The sequence below is a fragment of the Kryptolebias marmoratus genome, linkage group LG12, assembly GCF_001649575.2.
Source record: "Kryptolebias marmoratus isolate JLee-2015 linkage group LG12, ASM164957v2, whole genome shotgun sequence".
Taxonomy (NCBI): Eukaryota; Metazoa; Chordata; class Actinopteri; order Cyprinodontiformes; family Rivulidae; genus Kryptolebias; species Kryptolebias marmoratus.
This window is the reverse complement of record NC_051441.1, coordinates 2,659,691-2,676,207: the sequence shown is the minus strand read 5'-3', so window position 1 is coordinate 2,676,207 and position 16,517 is coordinate 2,659,691. Positions and strand designations below refer to the sequence as shown.

Sequence of the window (16,517 nt, the reverse complement as noted above, 5' to 3'; positions counted from 1 at the left end):
AGTTGCAAAATGCTCCTCCATCTGTTTTTATTTGTACCACTTAATTTTCACAGGCTTTTGTTGCCCCTGCTCTATTTTTCTTGTGACGTGTTGCTGCCATCAAATTTAGAATTATTTTGTTTTTTAACCAAAAATTTTTAACCAAACATTTGATATGTTTACTATGTTCCGTTGCAAATAAAGTATGGGTTTGTGAGAATGGTGAATTGTTGCATTCTCTTTTAATTTACATTTTACACAACTTTTTTGGAGTTGGGGTTGTACACGAGATGCTAACCATGAAGGACTCCAGGTGATGCAAAACAGCGAGGCAGCAGATGCACCGAGACGTGACAAAAAGACAGGGAGATGGTGAACAGACTGACTGGAACAGAGTCTGCTACCAGTGCGGGATTGACACATTGCACGGGCGCAGACACTGGTTGGGACTGACAGATGCCCGGAGGCAGCGATCTACAGAGGGAGACACTGTGACGGCTGACATGTTGAGTTGACACTTGCCGACACTGACACTCACGATCGCTTAAAAGCCTCCAAGATGTTGTCCTGCTGGTCCTCTTGTGCAGCTGAAAGCAGACATAAGAAGAGAGGCTGGTGAGTGCTCAGCCAGGTTAATTCATTACGCAGCAGGCTCCAGCAGCAGAGAAATAATGAACTGATGACCTCACAGGGCCACTAAATGATGGGCCCTAATGTGTATCGCACTCACTGAGTTATTGGCTGACAGAGTCGCTTACATAGTAACGGCAGACATGCTGAATGGAAGATGACAATAATGTGATTAAGTGTCTGTGTGCGGACCTACCCTGCACGGAGACTTCGAATGCGCAGCTGTCACACTTGTCTTTAGAGGTGACCTCGCAGCGGTAGCCACCTGCGTCTGCGTCCACCACTTTGATGATGCTCATCTCGTAAGTGTAGATCTGACAGAAAGATGGGATGATACGCTAAGAACACGTGGAATTAAAAACCACACCGCGACGCACGCGTACGTGCACAGACAGGCAGTACGTGCTCCCAAACACACGCTCACCAACGTGTTATTGGTTCAGGATGATGAATGCTGCTTTAAAGAGTTTATTTGATTTATTTTATAACATTTGGTGAATATAACCAAACTTTATTTAGAAAATACTTAACAAATATATTAGCAGAACAGTAGGGGGTTACAGCTCAGCTACATTTACAGATAATAAGCTAAAATTTGGTGTGGTAGTAGCTGAGAGTCATGCCCAGTACATACTCTGAGGGCTAACAGATCAAGATCTTTGTTTAAAACTTTATCTTTTGAGATCAACTGTGTCTGTCTGTTAGGAAAATATGTCGTGAGCAACTGGACGGACTTTAATGAATTTTTCAGAAAACAATCGCTGGATGGACGTCCAATGAAATGCCTCAGAGTAAGAACTATTACTAATGGGCTCTGAAACAGACAAGAAATTAGTCCTCAAAGATACATATTTTACAGTTTTGATTGATACTTTTTATTGTCACACTTCATTTAAAATGAAAGTTTTGGCCTCAAAAAAATAGTTTGGGAATAAATGGGTGAAGTCATTTCACTTGTTAAAGTTTATTAGATTGTCAGACTCCTTTAAACACTTGTTAACATCTTTAAGCAGTTTGTCTTTCAGTTAATTCTGGACTAAACGCCAAAGAAGCTTGTGTTTGGCTTCATGATTCAGAGCAGCTCCTTCTCACTCTGACAGCAACATAAACTCCTGTTTTGTTTAAGTAATTGTTTTGACAAAGTTCCCACAGAGGTGACAACATCTTTAATTAAAGATTTGGGTAAAGGTATGTTTTTCCTCCATCTTCTTTCATCCTGCCTTCTGAGCATCATGAGTTTAACAGTCCAGAATAATGTTTTGCTGTATTTGATCTTGCCATCTGATTCTGCTGGGGGCGCAGAGCACCGATGCTAAAGGACTCCTCTTGGGTGTCTCAAAAAAGCCATGAACTTTGATAAAATGGCAGTAGTTGATGCGAGGTGAATGAGAATAGGTTGTTGGACACCATCAGGACTTTTAAATACCACAAAACACCCCACAATACTGCTTGTGTGCAAATTTAAAAAAGGTACTCTTTGCAAAGTGAAAATGAAATTCATGAAGTAAAAAACAAAACAAAATCTGCATAATAATTTCCTCATATTAATGGGAAATGTTTCCATAAATTATTCATCTGTAAACAAAATTTGTGACTTTTGTTTGCCTACAGAAACAGAAACAGCTGAAGACTGAAAACTGGATAAACTAATCGGCCACATACGTTTACCTACACAGTCTACGACCAGCTTAATCACGTAACTCAAGCCTCAACGTGGTTTTCGGCAGATTCAGTTGAGTGCTTTGTTTACATTGAGTGCATACCTGCATTTCAGAGTTGCATATCAATATATCTGGAAAACTACCGGAGGAAACTCTTTCAAACTGCACCGTTTGATATAGTTGGATTTCAAACTTTTCATTGGGTACCTTTAAATTCTGATCCCCAGGACTTATGGAAGTTAAACAAGAATAAAGATTAAAATACACACACACAATAAATAAATACCTTGGTGTTTCTGTCATAAGCCTCTTTGAACTGGATGTGTTTTCCAGCTTTGCTCGCCAGGTCGAGCCACTTCCCCTTTAACCATTTCATCACCGGCTTCCTTGGCATGCTGGATGAGTCGACTTTAGCCACAAACGTAATGTCCTTCCCTGCCGTTATCAAAAAAAGAGAAGCAGTGGTTAGTTAAGATGGACAAATTGTTTTATAGTGGATATAAGTAGGGGCTTTAGTGGCAGATCACCTTTAGTAGCAGTGACACTCTCCGGCTTCACAACAAACAGACCAGACAGCTCCGACGGCTGAGAACCCTCTCCTGGTTCTGTGATTCACAAATTAAAAGAGGAGAACATGAGCCTGGCTCCACGGTGATAAATGCACAGATAATAGACAGCAACAGGAGACAAAGGGACCAAGCAAACCACCAAATTATCTTCTCATTTGGGGAGAATTTGTAGTTTTAATTTAAAGGTGTCAAAGCACTAAATTACCTTCTCTGAGCTCAGGGTTTTTGCTCCCTTTAAGTGGCTGTTTAGGACTAAAGTGGAGCAACAGTAAGTCTCTGTTCAGCATCTCTGCATGCCTTCGGTGCTACATTATATGGGACCTGAAATGTTACAGGCAACTCAAAAACTCCCTGAATGATACTGGCCTACCGGAAATACAAGAAGTTCTCAGATGTTATTTTAGACATCATACAGTGCCTCAGAAAAGTGTTCATCCCTCTTGGTAAGCTTTCTGTTTTGTTGCCGTACATGCTGGGGTTTTAATTTATTTATAAGTAATGATTCTTCAGATTAATGAAGTCAAATGGGGAAATTTTGGTTTTAATTAATTCTACGAAATATAAAACTGAAAAAATGTATTCAGGCCCCAAAACTCAACACTTTATGTTCTGCAGCAGTTCCACCAAGTATCTTCAGGTTCGTCTCCATGATCTTGGTCAAACTACTGAAAGTTTTGACCTTTCTTTAGGAACAAACTGGTCCAATTTCAGGTTGGATGGATGCTGCTTGAGTCCGATAATCTTGAGATCTGGGCTTTCCAGGACCTTTAACTGGTTCTCCTTAAACCACTGGAGTCTTGAGTCAGATGTGAGTTTAGGGTCATTGTTCTGTTGGAAGGTGAACCTCCATCTTACGCTCAGATCTCTGGAAGACTCCAGCAGGTTTACATCAAGAATTTCTCTGTATTTCACTCCATCCATTTTTACTTTAACGCAGTGGTTCCCAAAGGTAGGAATGGGACCCTGGCTGTGGGTCACAAAACACCAAGTTGAGGATCCTGAGATAATCTCCAGAAATCAGACAAGATTTAACAGTAATTTCTACTAGCATAGTTTTACTTTAATTTGAGCCATTTGTGTTGTCATTATGCCCTTATTTATTTTCTTTTTAACAATGTGTGTCGTTCAGCAAAAGGATATTTGGGGCCACGAGTTGTTATTTTGGGGATCAGAACTAAAACAAACTAAAACTGGTCAGTTCCCAGTCCCTGTTGATGAAAAACATCCTCACATCATGATGGCATCACCACCATGCTTCACTGTGCAGGTGCATACATGCTGAGATCATCTGACTTGGTTTGCTCACAGATGGATCTTATTTCATTAATTATTAATTTATTAATTATGTGGCATCTGAAGGTGATGGTTGGAGCCTCAAAGCAAAGGAGCTGAATATAGTGTATATGCACGTGCCACTTTTCAGTTTTATACATCCTCATTTAATTTCATTAATCTGGAGCATTTTTTTAGGCAATTGTTGCTTTTAATCAAATTAAAAATGCAATTAAATCCCAGATTTAAGGCAATGAAAAAGAAAGCTCACAAGTGGGATAAATGCTTTTGCAACGCTCTGCATCTGCAATAACCTGACCCAAAATAAGCTGCTTCTCTTCTGTTTCTGTTAAATTGATTTAACCCTCATGAGGTGTTTGCTTGTCAACTGACAGACTCGCATTTTATTTTCTCTTACCATCGAGAGGCAACTCTGCACTGAAGAAGAGGGGAAAACAGACAAAGAAAGCAAGGAACACATCAGCGTTTGGGGGCTTAATTGGCCCGATAAGAACCTTGACTTCAGGTGAGGAACACTCGCTCATTAAACCAACTCACACTCCAAACAGCACACCTTTATATCCAAGAAATTTATGAATTATGTATGGAAAAGTCAAGTTTGAAACTGTGCTGATGGTACCGGGGTTAACTGTACATTATGTCCACAGACCGTTTAGCCTGTTTTTATCAAAACTAAATAAAAAACAACACATGAAACCACCAGTTAAAGAAAGTGAGTAAAGCCCTGCAATGTGAGTGTCCATTGGATGAAACCAGCTGCTGACAGAATGGATCCGGGGTCAGAAGAGGTCAATCGTCTCCATAAAAATAGAGAGCCTCGCTGTTGGCGCCTCTACTCCCCCACCCCCCAACCCCACCGCTCCTCTCTGCTTTTATGGGCTCAGTTAATTTGATCTTTTAATCAAAAGTACCCCTGAGGACAGATCCAAGTTCAGATGTTCAGGATGATTTAAAGGGTTTCACTTAGAATGCTAAGTAGGAAAAACTGATCTTGGAATGAAACCCAGGGGACACCTTTGAATGTTTACACTCTTAGACTGTTGCTGTGGGTACTTCCTGCACTTGAGATGAAGATTCTCTGAGAAATTAACTCCCAACACTGTCGCTGGCATTAGACATCGGGATTTAAAGTTTGGACAAAAGCCTGCAGGGTTTTTTTTATGGACTCTATTTATAATTTGAACAGTTTATGACACACCCAGAGACATTATGGAGGATACGTTTTACAGGAGTACTATTTCTTAATAAAAGTCTTGTAATTCTTTTTCCCCAGAAGGCCTAACTGGTCATTTACTGGAAATACTTAAAATACAAGGTGTCTTCACCTCAGCAATGAATTAGATCCATAAGCAATAAGCAATATGAAAATGTTTCTCATCTTCAGGGAGAAAGAAGAAAACACTTAAGACATCTGACAATCTTCTCTGGACTGGATGTCCCACCAAAATCACCCAGAGTGTTTGGAAATGAGCTCCATCTTAGACTCTACAGGCCTCAGATAATAGGTTAAAGGTCAAAGGTTGTGACAGGACAATTAGAAACAGACTGAACAAGTTTGGCATGTTTAGAATGGTTGCAGGAGAACGCAGAACATGGAAGCAGAACTTCGGTTTGCAAGGTTTTATCGGAATAAACCACACGATGTCTGGAACACTGTTGGACAGCTGAGACAAAAGTAGAAACGTTTACCCATAATGCAATGGTTGTCAAAACCCAAACAGCACATCAGCACAAACAGCTCCTCCCAGCTGTCAGCACGGCGGTGGAGGGCTGATGGTTTGGGCTGATTCTGGAGTCAGATGTGAGGCCGTCTGTCCAACAAACAGGACAATGATCCCAAACACAGCAGCTAATCTACAACAGAACGGTCCAGAACCAGAACCTCAGAGAGCTGAGCAGAAACCAACAAGCTGAAGCAACGCTGGAAAGAAGAGTGGGCCACAACTCCTCCACAAACACGAGAGAGACAAACAGGAACGAACTGAGAGTTCTGCTGCTGGAGGAGGTTCTACAACCTGCTGGGTCAGGGCTGGATGCAGTTTTTCACTTTGGTTTTATTTCTATTTAATAAACAGCAACACAATGACATTTGTTGTTTGTTTTTCTTCACTTAAGGTTAAATTAGAATCATTTCAGAACCTGGTAAAGACTTTATCGTTTTTTTTATTATGTCTCAGTGTGAAAAAACCCCACAGAAATGGAAGAATTCTACCTTATCTCCTTATTTATGGGCTTAGTGTCAGCTAAAGGAAAAGAGTCGCTTCATACGCAGAGGTTTGATATAAACAAGAACTGTTAAAATGTTTTCTGCAATACAGCCCTGCTCTCATCACAGATGTGTGTGTTTGTGAGAGTGTGTGTTTGTGTACGTGTGTAATTATGAATGAAAAAGCTGCTCAACAAAGATCCGATCTGTAAACTCTTTCACTACAACATCCAGAACATCTCCAGTCAGGCTGCAGCTGCACTCGGGCACACTAATATGAAGCAAAGCAAAGACATTTGTTAATGAAGAGTAAGCTTAGGTTAGAAAAAAGAAAAGAAAAAGAAAAACAGGACTAAATGATGCAGAAATAATGTACTGTGAGCATTTTACACAAAGAACTGGACAAAAACACATGCAGTAAGTCTGTCATCACAGTGAAAAGTCCAAGATTATTAGACTCGATGGGAAATTACCAACTCACAATGTGCACCTACACCAGTGACATTCATATATATTAACCAGACACTTTTACTCCTTTTTGGTGCAGAAATATCAGGTCATTTAACATAAATGCACTACAGATGTAATGGGACACAAGACAAGCTGGGACGGCCTCCTGGGTCCAGGTGAACGAGACGAGATTTTAACTGTATATTTAGAAATAAACAAACATGTACGATGCCCATTATGCAGTAATTAAACATTCCCTCATGCAAAGAATAATGTATCATCTGTAAGATTCAAACCTTATTTTACTGCTCATGGTGGTCCATGTGGACTTCTGTGTACTTAGTCTTCTCATGAATATTTATAACCTCCTCATATTCGCCTGTCTGTTTCTCTCCATACATATGTTCCGTAATCCGTTAGGATGTTTTGTAATCGTGCAAAGAAGTACAAATAAACCTGATTCTGAAAAAGCTTTTGCTACAAACTCACCTGACTGGGATCATTTGTGTCCGATTCCTCCTGAGTCTGATCAGAGCTCAGAATCTCCAACGACACCTGACCTTCTATCCAACCCTGGTCCTCAGGGCCACCATCCTGCAGGTTTTCCTTGTTTCCTGCTCCAACACACCTGATTTGAATCAATGGGTGATTAACAGGCTTCTGCAGAACATGAAGAGGTGATTTAACCTCTGAATCAGGTGTGTTGGAGCAGGAAACAAGGAAAACCTGCAGGATGGTGGCCCTCGAGGACCAGGATTGGACACCCCTGTTCTAACCTTATCATTAAAGCTGTGTGTGACCTTTGAACTCAGGTAGGTCCAACTTATTTTCAAAAGGGGCCAAAATCAAAAACAGGATGGAGGGACAACCTTTTTTTGTGTACATGTTCTTGAATAAATAAATGAATTTTCATGCTGCTCACACTGATGAACTGCATGGAGAACGACGGAGGCTCTCACTGAACGCTACAATCCGATTCAGCTCCACCTCAGAGTTTGATCAATTCTTTTCCTTTCAACTTAAACAGGTTAACAAGAGGTTCAAACTTTATTTTCTCAGCTTTAAAGGCAACAAATCAACGAGTGAACTGGGCACCAAGTCGGCTCTGTTTTAAATAAATCCAAGATGGAGGCTCTTTCTCTCGGCACAAAGCTGCAGAGGCTGAGGGACGAGCAGCGTGGTCCTAATGCCTGATAGAGTTGTGAACAATTAATATCTTACCTGTTGTGGACAGCTCTTTGAACAACTTCAGTTTGAAACAAAAAACAGTTTTATTCTGATCAAACTGATGAGCTAACGGCTAGTCCGAGCGGACCATGAACAAAAACACCCTTTTATAAACTCATTACAGGTAAAGAAAACTTATTTATGGATGGATTACTCTTAATACTTGCATTATGCAGTTATTTTTTATGGATACTGATGAACTCAACAAGCGACAGCAGCAGCTAGCAGTGGCAGTAATAATATACGGCTGCTTGCTCTCAGCACCACTCTGAAGCCCTGCTAGCCCGAGGTCTCTCACTGTTCACTCACCGGATGTGACCTTTATATTTTGTTTGTTTTATGCAAATAAAAGTGCAAATGACATTTAAATGAATGTCAATTCTTAACAATTTCATGTTTTATCTCAGGATTTATCGTTCACTTCAAAAATCTGAAGCATTCTGGATATTTACAACATTCTCAGCCGTGTATTAGGAATGAATTAAAACATTTACAGAAGGTGTGAAACTGCACAGAAGCAACAGAGTTATGTTACAGTTTTTTGAGCAGGAAATATTGTTCTGCACAAGCAAGAACTGAAGCGTGCACGCTCAACGTGAAGAGGCCTGAGAGCAGCCTGACATCAGCAGGAATAATATTTCTGCCAAAATGACCATGCCATGCAAAACTGATGACAATATAAAGGTTTATAAAATAGTGTTTCTATGATCGGCAAGGACAGTTTTGAGATTTGAGTTGTTTTTGGACAGCAGCACCACGGTTTGGTCTTTAACCCGCTCCCACCAGCTGTTAGCTCATCAATCTGTTTCTCCAAACTGGGTTCCTCTACAGCATGAAAGATTTTATTTGCTCAAACCTTTTCACAGAATCACACTTAAAAGATCGGATCCGGCCCCGTAAATAACTTGATGTGGTTTCAGATTGCCTCCTCTGGAAACAGGGCAGCTGTACGGAGCTGCTCCCTAAAACACGGAGAGCTGTGGAACGTCAGTGGGAAAAGCCCTTTAAATTGCCGATCATTAGGTTTTTATCACACGTTCTCTCCTGACTTAGTGCTACTTGAGTCGAGCATCCATCACATTGGATCAAACACTGCAAAGCTTCCAGCTGCACCTGTACTGTAAGCCCTTGCTTGCTGACCCAGTAGCTCTCATCATCTGAAGCCGGCGCTGACATTACATCATAAATGTTGGGGCCAGGTGCTTTGATCTATGCTGCGCTGCCAGAACAACGAGGCCAACAAGGCAGCAGAACATATTCCAGTCCAGCTGGGAGGGGGTCAGGGCAGCCTTTCATGAAACATGATGGACATGACAGAGTGAGAATATGGGGGGGGTGGAGGGGAGCATTACTAGTTTAAAATATGAGCCGTGAAAAAGCTACAGTACATCAGGTTACACAAAGCTGTGCCAGGCGTCTCCGGCTTTGATATCTTATTGCTTTCAGGGTATAAATCTCACCCGCCCTCCTGTTTCCCCCTAAAGAATGCAAAGTGCCATAAATGACTTGCAGTGTTTGTTTAAATCGATGCTCCGTTTCATCATCACACACGTGCACACTCCCTGTGAGTGCTGAGTTAGCTTCCACACAATTATCTTCCTGCTTCTTATTTTTTACAATCCAACTCCTTCTGCAGACTTTGGGCTATTTTTAGCCGTTCATACATGAAAACGTTCAGCTCATTCAGGAGATGGCTGCTGTGACTTTTATGCTTTTCAAAATATTTTACTTTATTTACAAATACTTTCCACATAGAAATATATTCTTTCAAAAACTTTTTTTTCCTGTATTCCCTCTGTTCTTATCTTGTTTGGTTGTAGTCACTGCAGCACTCTGTTAGAAATGTTTCCTTACAGAATTTACCAGCCGCACTGTTTGACTGTGTTTTTTGTCGTTTATCCTGGGGGAGAAGGAAGTTTTAAGGTTTTTTTGTGATGCAGAGGAAAAGGTTTTTTGGCCCTTCAAACGGAGATTTCTCAGAGGCAAAAGTCAAATGAACCTCAGAAATATAAGTAACGTCTGAGTTTAAAAGGTTTACTGTCACAACAATTATTCTAATGTCTAGTTTGTTCAGATTTGTTTTGTTTGGTATCACTGTCAGATGTCCTTGCCAAAAAGACTTTCCTCAGTTAAAAGTATTTTATCCTGAAATAAGTCTTTTCACAAAAAGCAGTTTTGTGTCAACTCCCTTTGAAATAAAATCTTCCTGTAGTTCTGTCTGCATTAATTACAGGGTTGTGTCTGAAAAGGCAAAATTCAGAGAAGCTAAATGAAATTAGTTAAAAAGATAAATAATTAAAATGCTTTAGATTTAAATCAAACTTTTCGATCTGGTCTCTGATCTACTCTGCAATCTGATGTTTAACACAAACTGAAAACAAAGGTTTATTTATTCAATTTACTACATTATATGATGGACAAATGTTTGTTATCTGCACGTAATTAAACATTATGTGCTCATGTTAATCTTTTACAATGGCAGTAGAAACATAAAAGAATAATTTATGTTCGTTGTATGAATTAGTCAAATGAATTATTGCACAACTAAAATAGTAAATTCCTCCTGTGCTGCGTATACGTGCACATACGGCGTGGGGCTCCCCCATAAATCAAACACCTCCTGATTTAAATCACGGTGCTAAAATAAGCCATTAAAAGAATAAACAGGATGAGTGGGGCTCATGCACCTCCACGCTCAGTCCCATCACCACAGAAGTTTGCAGCTTCTGTGTTTCTGTGTCATTCCTTCAGTCTTACCCTCCTCATCTGATGACTCCTCTGAATGATCGGAAGGAAAACACTTAATTTGATCCTGAGCATGACGGCGATGGGAACAATAAAGACGTCTGGTGCGTTTTTCTTACCATTTTTGTCTGAAAATGGGAGAAATGAGAAAACCCATCAGAGACTTGATCATAAATTCAGAAAAATAAGGTGGATTAGGTGTCATAAAAACCACTCACCAGCAGGAGGCGCTGCAGCCTTGTCGCCCTCGGCTTCTGCAATTAAACAATTATGCAAATTAATTTGCACATCCTCATTATTTCATATCACATCACACCAGCAGCACACAGTCACAGCTTTAAAATAAACTGAGACTCAGTAAACTGTTTAAAGAGCCACATCTTGTGATCTGAATCCTCAAGAGATGCAACTAATTATTAATATTAATGACTAATAATCACTTCTGTACATATCTGAAGGCAGTTGTTTATCACTCTAATGTATATGGATACATGTAATCAATCTCTATAAACAGAAATCAACTTATTCTTTTTAAAAAAGGCCACACATTTCATGAAGGAATGCATATCGCCCGAGGATCATCTCATGATGACTCAGTGCCTTAAAAGGCTTTCACTCAAATAACAGAGTTATAGTTGTTTTGTTCAAACCCTGTAAATGAAATTATGTGTAACTTCATGTGATAGTCATGTGAGGATGACTCTCAGCTACTACCACATCAATATCTGTTAAACTGACTGAGTTAAAGCCATTTTTGTCTTGGCTAAGGTCAATTAGCTGTGCCAGCCATCTTGAATTGGGTTGACTTCAAATGTTTAATGAGTTGTAGATTCACATCTGATGATAACTTTGGAAGTTTCACTTAATTTTCTCCAGTGGTTCGTGCAAAAACTTTGCCTGGCAGAGGGCAATAATCACCAAACTGCACAAAAAAGAAACAGTTTTTAACAAACAGTTTAATTCCAGCTCACAATCACACCCTGACAGTAAAATCCCATCCAGGCGCCCCTGATTCCTGCAGGGATCGCCTCTGGCTGAAGGGAACGCTGGCTTTTAACAAGGGAAACAGAATAAGATTTGAACGGGCCCAGTTTACACAGACAGCCAGGCTGAGATAAATGTGTGAGTGAGGTTTTCAGAGATCATGAGGAATAATAGAGCTGTAAATTTTCTAAAAGGGGCAGCCGTGAGACAAATGTGCTTTTAATAGGTTAAGTACATCAAAGTTCCAGGAGCCCAAATCTAGGTCACTTTAGAAGCTGAAGGATGTCTGAAGCAGATTAGGCATAAATTTCTGTCTGCCAGACAAACTGAAGTGTGCAGCTGCACAGTAATAATTTAATTTTGGCAGCATTCACATCCGAACCATCTATTTTAATAGTTTCACAGGTCTGTGCCCTCACCGGGGCTTTAAACTAGAAAAATTAGCATTTCCTGCAAAAATGCAGAGTGGATGCTGAGTGCTGAAGGACTTTGTTGAAGAAGCTGAAAGGATCAAAACAGATGCTAAAACAAGCAGAAAACAAGCTGCCACAAGGAGTACAGTAGCTAAAAGCTAAAATTAGACAAACAGAAATAAAAAGATAAAATTTGCAAAACTGTATCTAAAAGTTTAAATGAGCAGAAGAACAGCTAAAAGCTAAAATGCAGAAAGCTGGAGCTAAATGCAAAACTTAGCAGACAAAACAATCAAGGTGTTGGGATCTGGAGCTGGGCTGGTTTTTTGGGGTTTTTTCCACCAGAGGGAGGGCAGAGGCTGAGTCTTCCTGGGGGCGTGACCAAGGTACTGGGACTCAGCACACCTGTGGCTCATCCCATCAGCTGTGGAGGAGTATATGAGTGGAGAGCTGCCAACACTTCAGCGCCAGAGCGTTAGCCAGTAATGGTACTTCAGGCCTAAGCTAGATTCCCTTGTGCTTTCTCTGTTGTGACAAACCCAGTGATTCTTTGTGTGTGACTCCTCCCCAGCTACCCTTCTTCCTCGGATCTCCTGGTCGGCAGTCGTCCCCACACGCCTCCTCCACGGGGTCCGGAACCTACCTGTCCGCCCTCCACAGCAGCCTCTCCACTCGCTCCATCTCCCCACCCGGCAAGAACCAGACTCCGGTGATCCAGAACCTTCCTTCCTTTGCTCAGAACACTACCCCTCAAGTAAGAACGGACTATTCAGCCGCAGCTGACATTACCGCCATAACCAGAACTCAACTAACCAGTCTTCCTGTGCTGCAGAAATCCAGACGCGCCAGCCACTTTCACCTTGGACCTGTCAAAGTGAAAACCCGTACCTACGCAATAAACTCACTAAACTTTTTCCCGGTTGTCTGTTTGACTCTGCATGTGGGTTCAAAAATTAGGAAACATCATGACACAAGGAAAACCTGAAGTAAGACAAACAATAGCTAAAAACTAAAATTAGAAAAACCACAGCAAATACGCAATATTAGTACAACTGCAACTAAGAGCTTAAACAAACCAAATGGCAGCTACAAGCTAAAATCATCAAAACTTGAAGCAGATTTCAATCATGGTTTGGAAGAAACTGAAAAGACTTTATTGTAATTTTAAAGGAGGAAATTCTTGTAAATTAAAATTATAAAACCCAAAAGCCAGATCAGCCTGTTCCGGATCGAGCCGAACATTTTGATATATGAAAGGTTAAAACAGCACAAAGTTTGTGAAAATAGCCGAATGCTGACTCAGCGTTCACACAGAATAATTGTCTTTTACTTTAAAGTCAAAGCAGCTCTGTGTTTTCTGCACAGACGGACGAGGACGTGGACTTGGCTGCTGTCAGGGACACAAACCACAGCTGGAACTGGAGCGTCCCAGAGGTCCACTCATCGGTCTAAGATATCAGGACTCCGTTCTCTGATCCCAGCCGACGCACCAATGTCTGGAATACTGTTGACGATCGCAACGCTTCTATTTTGGAGGGTTTGTTTTCTCAGGCCACAGTCCTCAATGATCCTGTCAGTGCTTCAGTTCTGCGACTCCTCGAGCAGCGAAGCTCCTGCTGAGCCATCGTTTCCATCTTTCCTGCAAACGAGGAGAAGACCAGCTCTGATTTTCTCAATCCTGTCCTCAACATGACAGAGCGGAAGACAGGACGAGCAACTGGGATGTTAAATAAATGTCATCAAATCACCATGGAAACAACCTCCTCCTGATTTCTGATGGTTTATTAATAATAAAACTGTTTCACAAAAGACATCTAAACCCCAAAGTGTCTGCAGCAGAGTCGTCCCACCGGTTTCCCACTATTTCAAAGTAAACACTGAGTGGAAAATTACATAAACGCTCATAAATTTCTAATAAAGTCCTTAGTTTTACATGAAAGCACATTAAATCCGCCTGCTCAAAGATTAGTTTTGTGTCTCTAAATGCTGCTGGTCTATTTTTATTTGTGGGGACAGTTTCATCTGAGCTCATCTTTCATCTCCTGATAAAACCAGCAGAACAGGGAAAAGGAGGAATATGGCGCTACTTTCTTGGATGTTTCAGTCTCGAAACTTATCAGAGTTTACTTTATGAGGCGCGAACATCAGGTGGGAAGTTAGATTTTAGCTTCAGTTCTTTGGAGTCAGACAGAAAAGCGAAGATTGATTAAAAGAAATTCAGAAATGTTCATAAAACTCAGTTTAAATGTTAAACTAAAGGCCTAGCATTCCTTGGAGGAATGCATATCACCCGCCGCCTTTCATGCCAGACTCACATCATCTCATTGAAGGAATGACAGTTACAGATATTTTGGTCAAACCTTGTAATTGATCTTAAATATAATCTTATTGAATATTGCAAAATCCAGTGAGATGTATTAGCATGTTCGGGATAACTTTCAGCTACTACCACACACAATTTTATCTCAATATCTGTAAAACTGACTTCTTTCAGTTAACTAAGATCAATTAGCTGTGGTGGCCATCTTGGTAATCAGTTGTAGATGAACATCCAGTGATTAGGTTCTGAGAGTTTCATTAAAATTCAGTGATTCATGAGATATTTTGGTAATGGTTCAGATAAACACACACACACACACACACACACACACCACCTTCGATGGCGAGCAATAACAACCAACATGAAACATGAAGGGTGGGTGACTTTAGCTACAGAGAGAACCAGAGAAATCTAATATTATTACAGGATTACGTCTCTCTGTCCATCAGCGTCCTCACACCACAAAAACATCTCTGCTGAATCAAAAGTGTGACGTTCTCACCGTATGACGACCAACTGAAAAATGTTGGTGATTCAGTCCTCAGCAGGAAGGAGGCCAGGTCTCTGATTGGAAACTTAATTTCTATTATAATTCCTCATGTTTATGCATGTGGTTATTAACATGCTTTTTGATTTCTGCTTCATTCTGGGTGCAGATGCAGCCGCTGCCTAAAATTCCAGCATAACTTAACTTTAACTAATAATTAAAGCTAAGGATGGATGAACTAAGTCAGGTTTTAAATATTCTTGAACCAGGAGCAGCAGAAGACTGATGGTCACACAAGTCATTTTTTATGATTCCACAGTGTTTTAGGTTGGAGATATGAGAAATTAAAGAGTCTTCACTTCAAGATTTGAAGAGAATATTTTAAGCTAAAAAAAAAAAAAAAAGATTTTGTGGAAGCTTGGGTGTCTGCTCTCTGCATTCTGAAGGGATTTGAAAGAAAACAATAAGTCCTACAGCACTGGGTAAAAGGAGATTAAAAAAACTGTTTTGATGCATAATTTGTATATGTACCAAAGAAAGAGGAGTTTGCAAAAGATTTAAAATTTTTAGGCATTGCAAAAGTTAGAGTCGGAGAAAAAAAATGAGTAAAAATCAGAAAATAAACAGATTCTGTAAAAACTGTTAAAGACATCAAAACACCAGTTCATTCATGTAAAGTCCAACTTTCTGTGACTCGTTTAAACTCTGAATGATGTTTCTGCTGTGAAGTCTGAGCTGCAAACAGGGCTGGGTTTTCTCATCTGTTCTGCCAAAATCTCATTCATTTCCTTTTTTTTGTTTCTCCTCGTAGATTTTGTCTGCATGGTGCGATGCACTGCTACCGAAGGTCATAGCACCTTATTCCCAATTAAGCATTTAGTATATAATTGTCCTGTTTTATTTCAAAGCTGCCCAACAAGGTACTGGACATATTTTTTTAACCAAACAGTAAGAAGAGTGTCTCAAAGCTTATATGTTGGCACCTTTAATAAGTTTCGGTCAGAAGTTAAACTGGAAGTCTCAAACTGAAAATCTGTTTTTTACTTCATATTTAAGAAACCAAGTGATAAAGCGTCGCAGGTTAGTCATTACAAACATGAGATCTTCCTACCAGCTGCCTCTCTCCCTCTCTGAAGGGGTGAGGCAGGGAGACTCTCAGCAATCATTGTGTATTTTCCTCCATTACCTGCAGCAGCATTCTTTGTGCAGGAAATTGAGTTTCCACAAAAGACATTTTAGACCGTCAAGGTCACTGCTACCTCCTGTATGCATGATTACACAGGGAATTTATACATGTTATCAGGATCAGCCTTCATATCTAATTTATACGGTTTTCTCTGTTCTGGATTGCCAATTTTCTCCCATTTAGGTAGTCTGCAGTGAGGCATAGTACCTGGCTTTAGATTCATTTTTTTATGTCCCAGGTGTGACATTTTATACAAATGGACAAAAAAAAAAGTCAAAAATACAAAACAAAAAGTGTTCTTTTAAAGCAGTTTCAAGCAGCTTTGATTGGCAGTTGAGAGGTAATTAATAATCCACCCATAATAAAT

At 40.3% G+C, this 16,517-nt stretch overlaps 1 protein-coding gene and 1 long non-coding RNA gene across 4 annotated transcripts in view; one reads left to right on the top strand and one right to left on the bottom strand.

The window, feature by feature from the left end:
* The window catches only part of mybpc2a (myosin binding protein Ca), a 49,286-nt gene that overhangs the window by 24,240 nt on the left and 8,529 nt on the right, over window positions 1–16,517 (bottom strand). The window contains exons 2-9 of one of the 3 annotated variants that reach the window (XM_037978801.1): window positions 10,979–11,014; window positions 10,880–10,888; window positions 10,773–10,793; window positions 4,530–4,544; window positions 2,798–2,875; window positions 2,557–2,705; window positions 806–923; window positions 518–566 (exon numbers count right to left, since the gene is read on the bottom strand). In XM_037978801.1, coding sequence (XP_037834729.1) covers window positions 518–566; window positions 806–923; window positions 2,557–2,705; window positions 2,798–2,875; window positions 4,530–4,544; window positions 10,773–10,793; window positions 10,880–10,888; window positions 10,979–11,014 — 475 coding nt within the window. The remainder of the gene's footprint in view (window positions 1–517; window positions 567–805; window positions 924–2,556; window positions 2,706–2,797; window positions 2,876–4,529; window positions 4,545–10,772; window positions 10,794–10,879; window positions 10,889–10,978; window positions 11,015–16,517) is intronic. The other 2 variants (XM_017419500.3, XM_017419501.3) reach the window with 2 other exon arrangements.
* Window positions 12,492–13,122, top strand: LOC108237807. The gene is made up of 3 exons (XR_001808653.2): window positions 12,492–12,645; window positions 12,729–12,911; window positions 12,990–13,122. It is a non-coding gene; the product is annotated as an uncharacterized LOC108237807 (long non-coding RNA).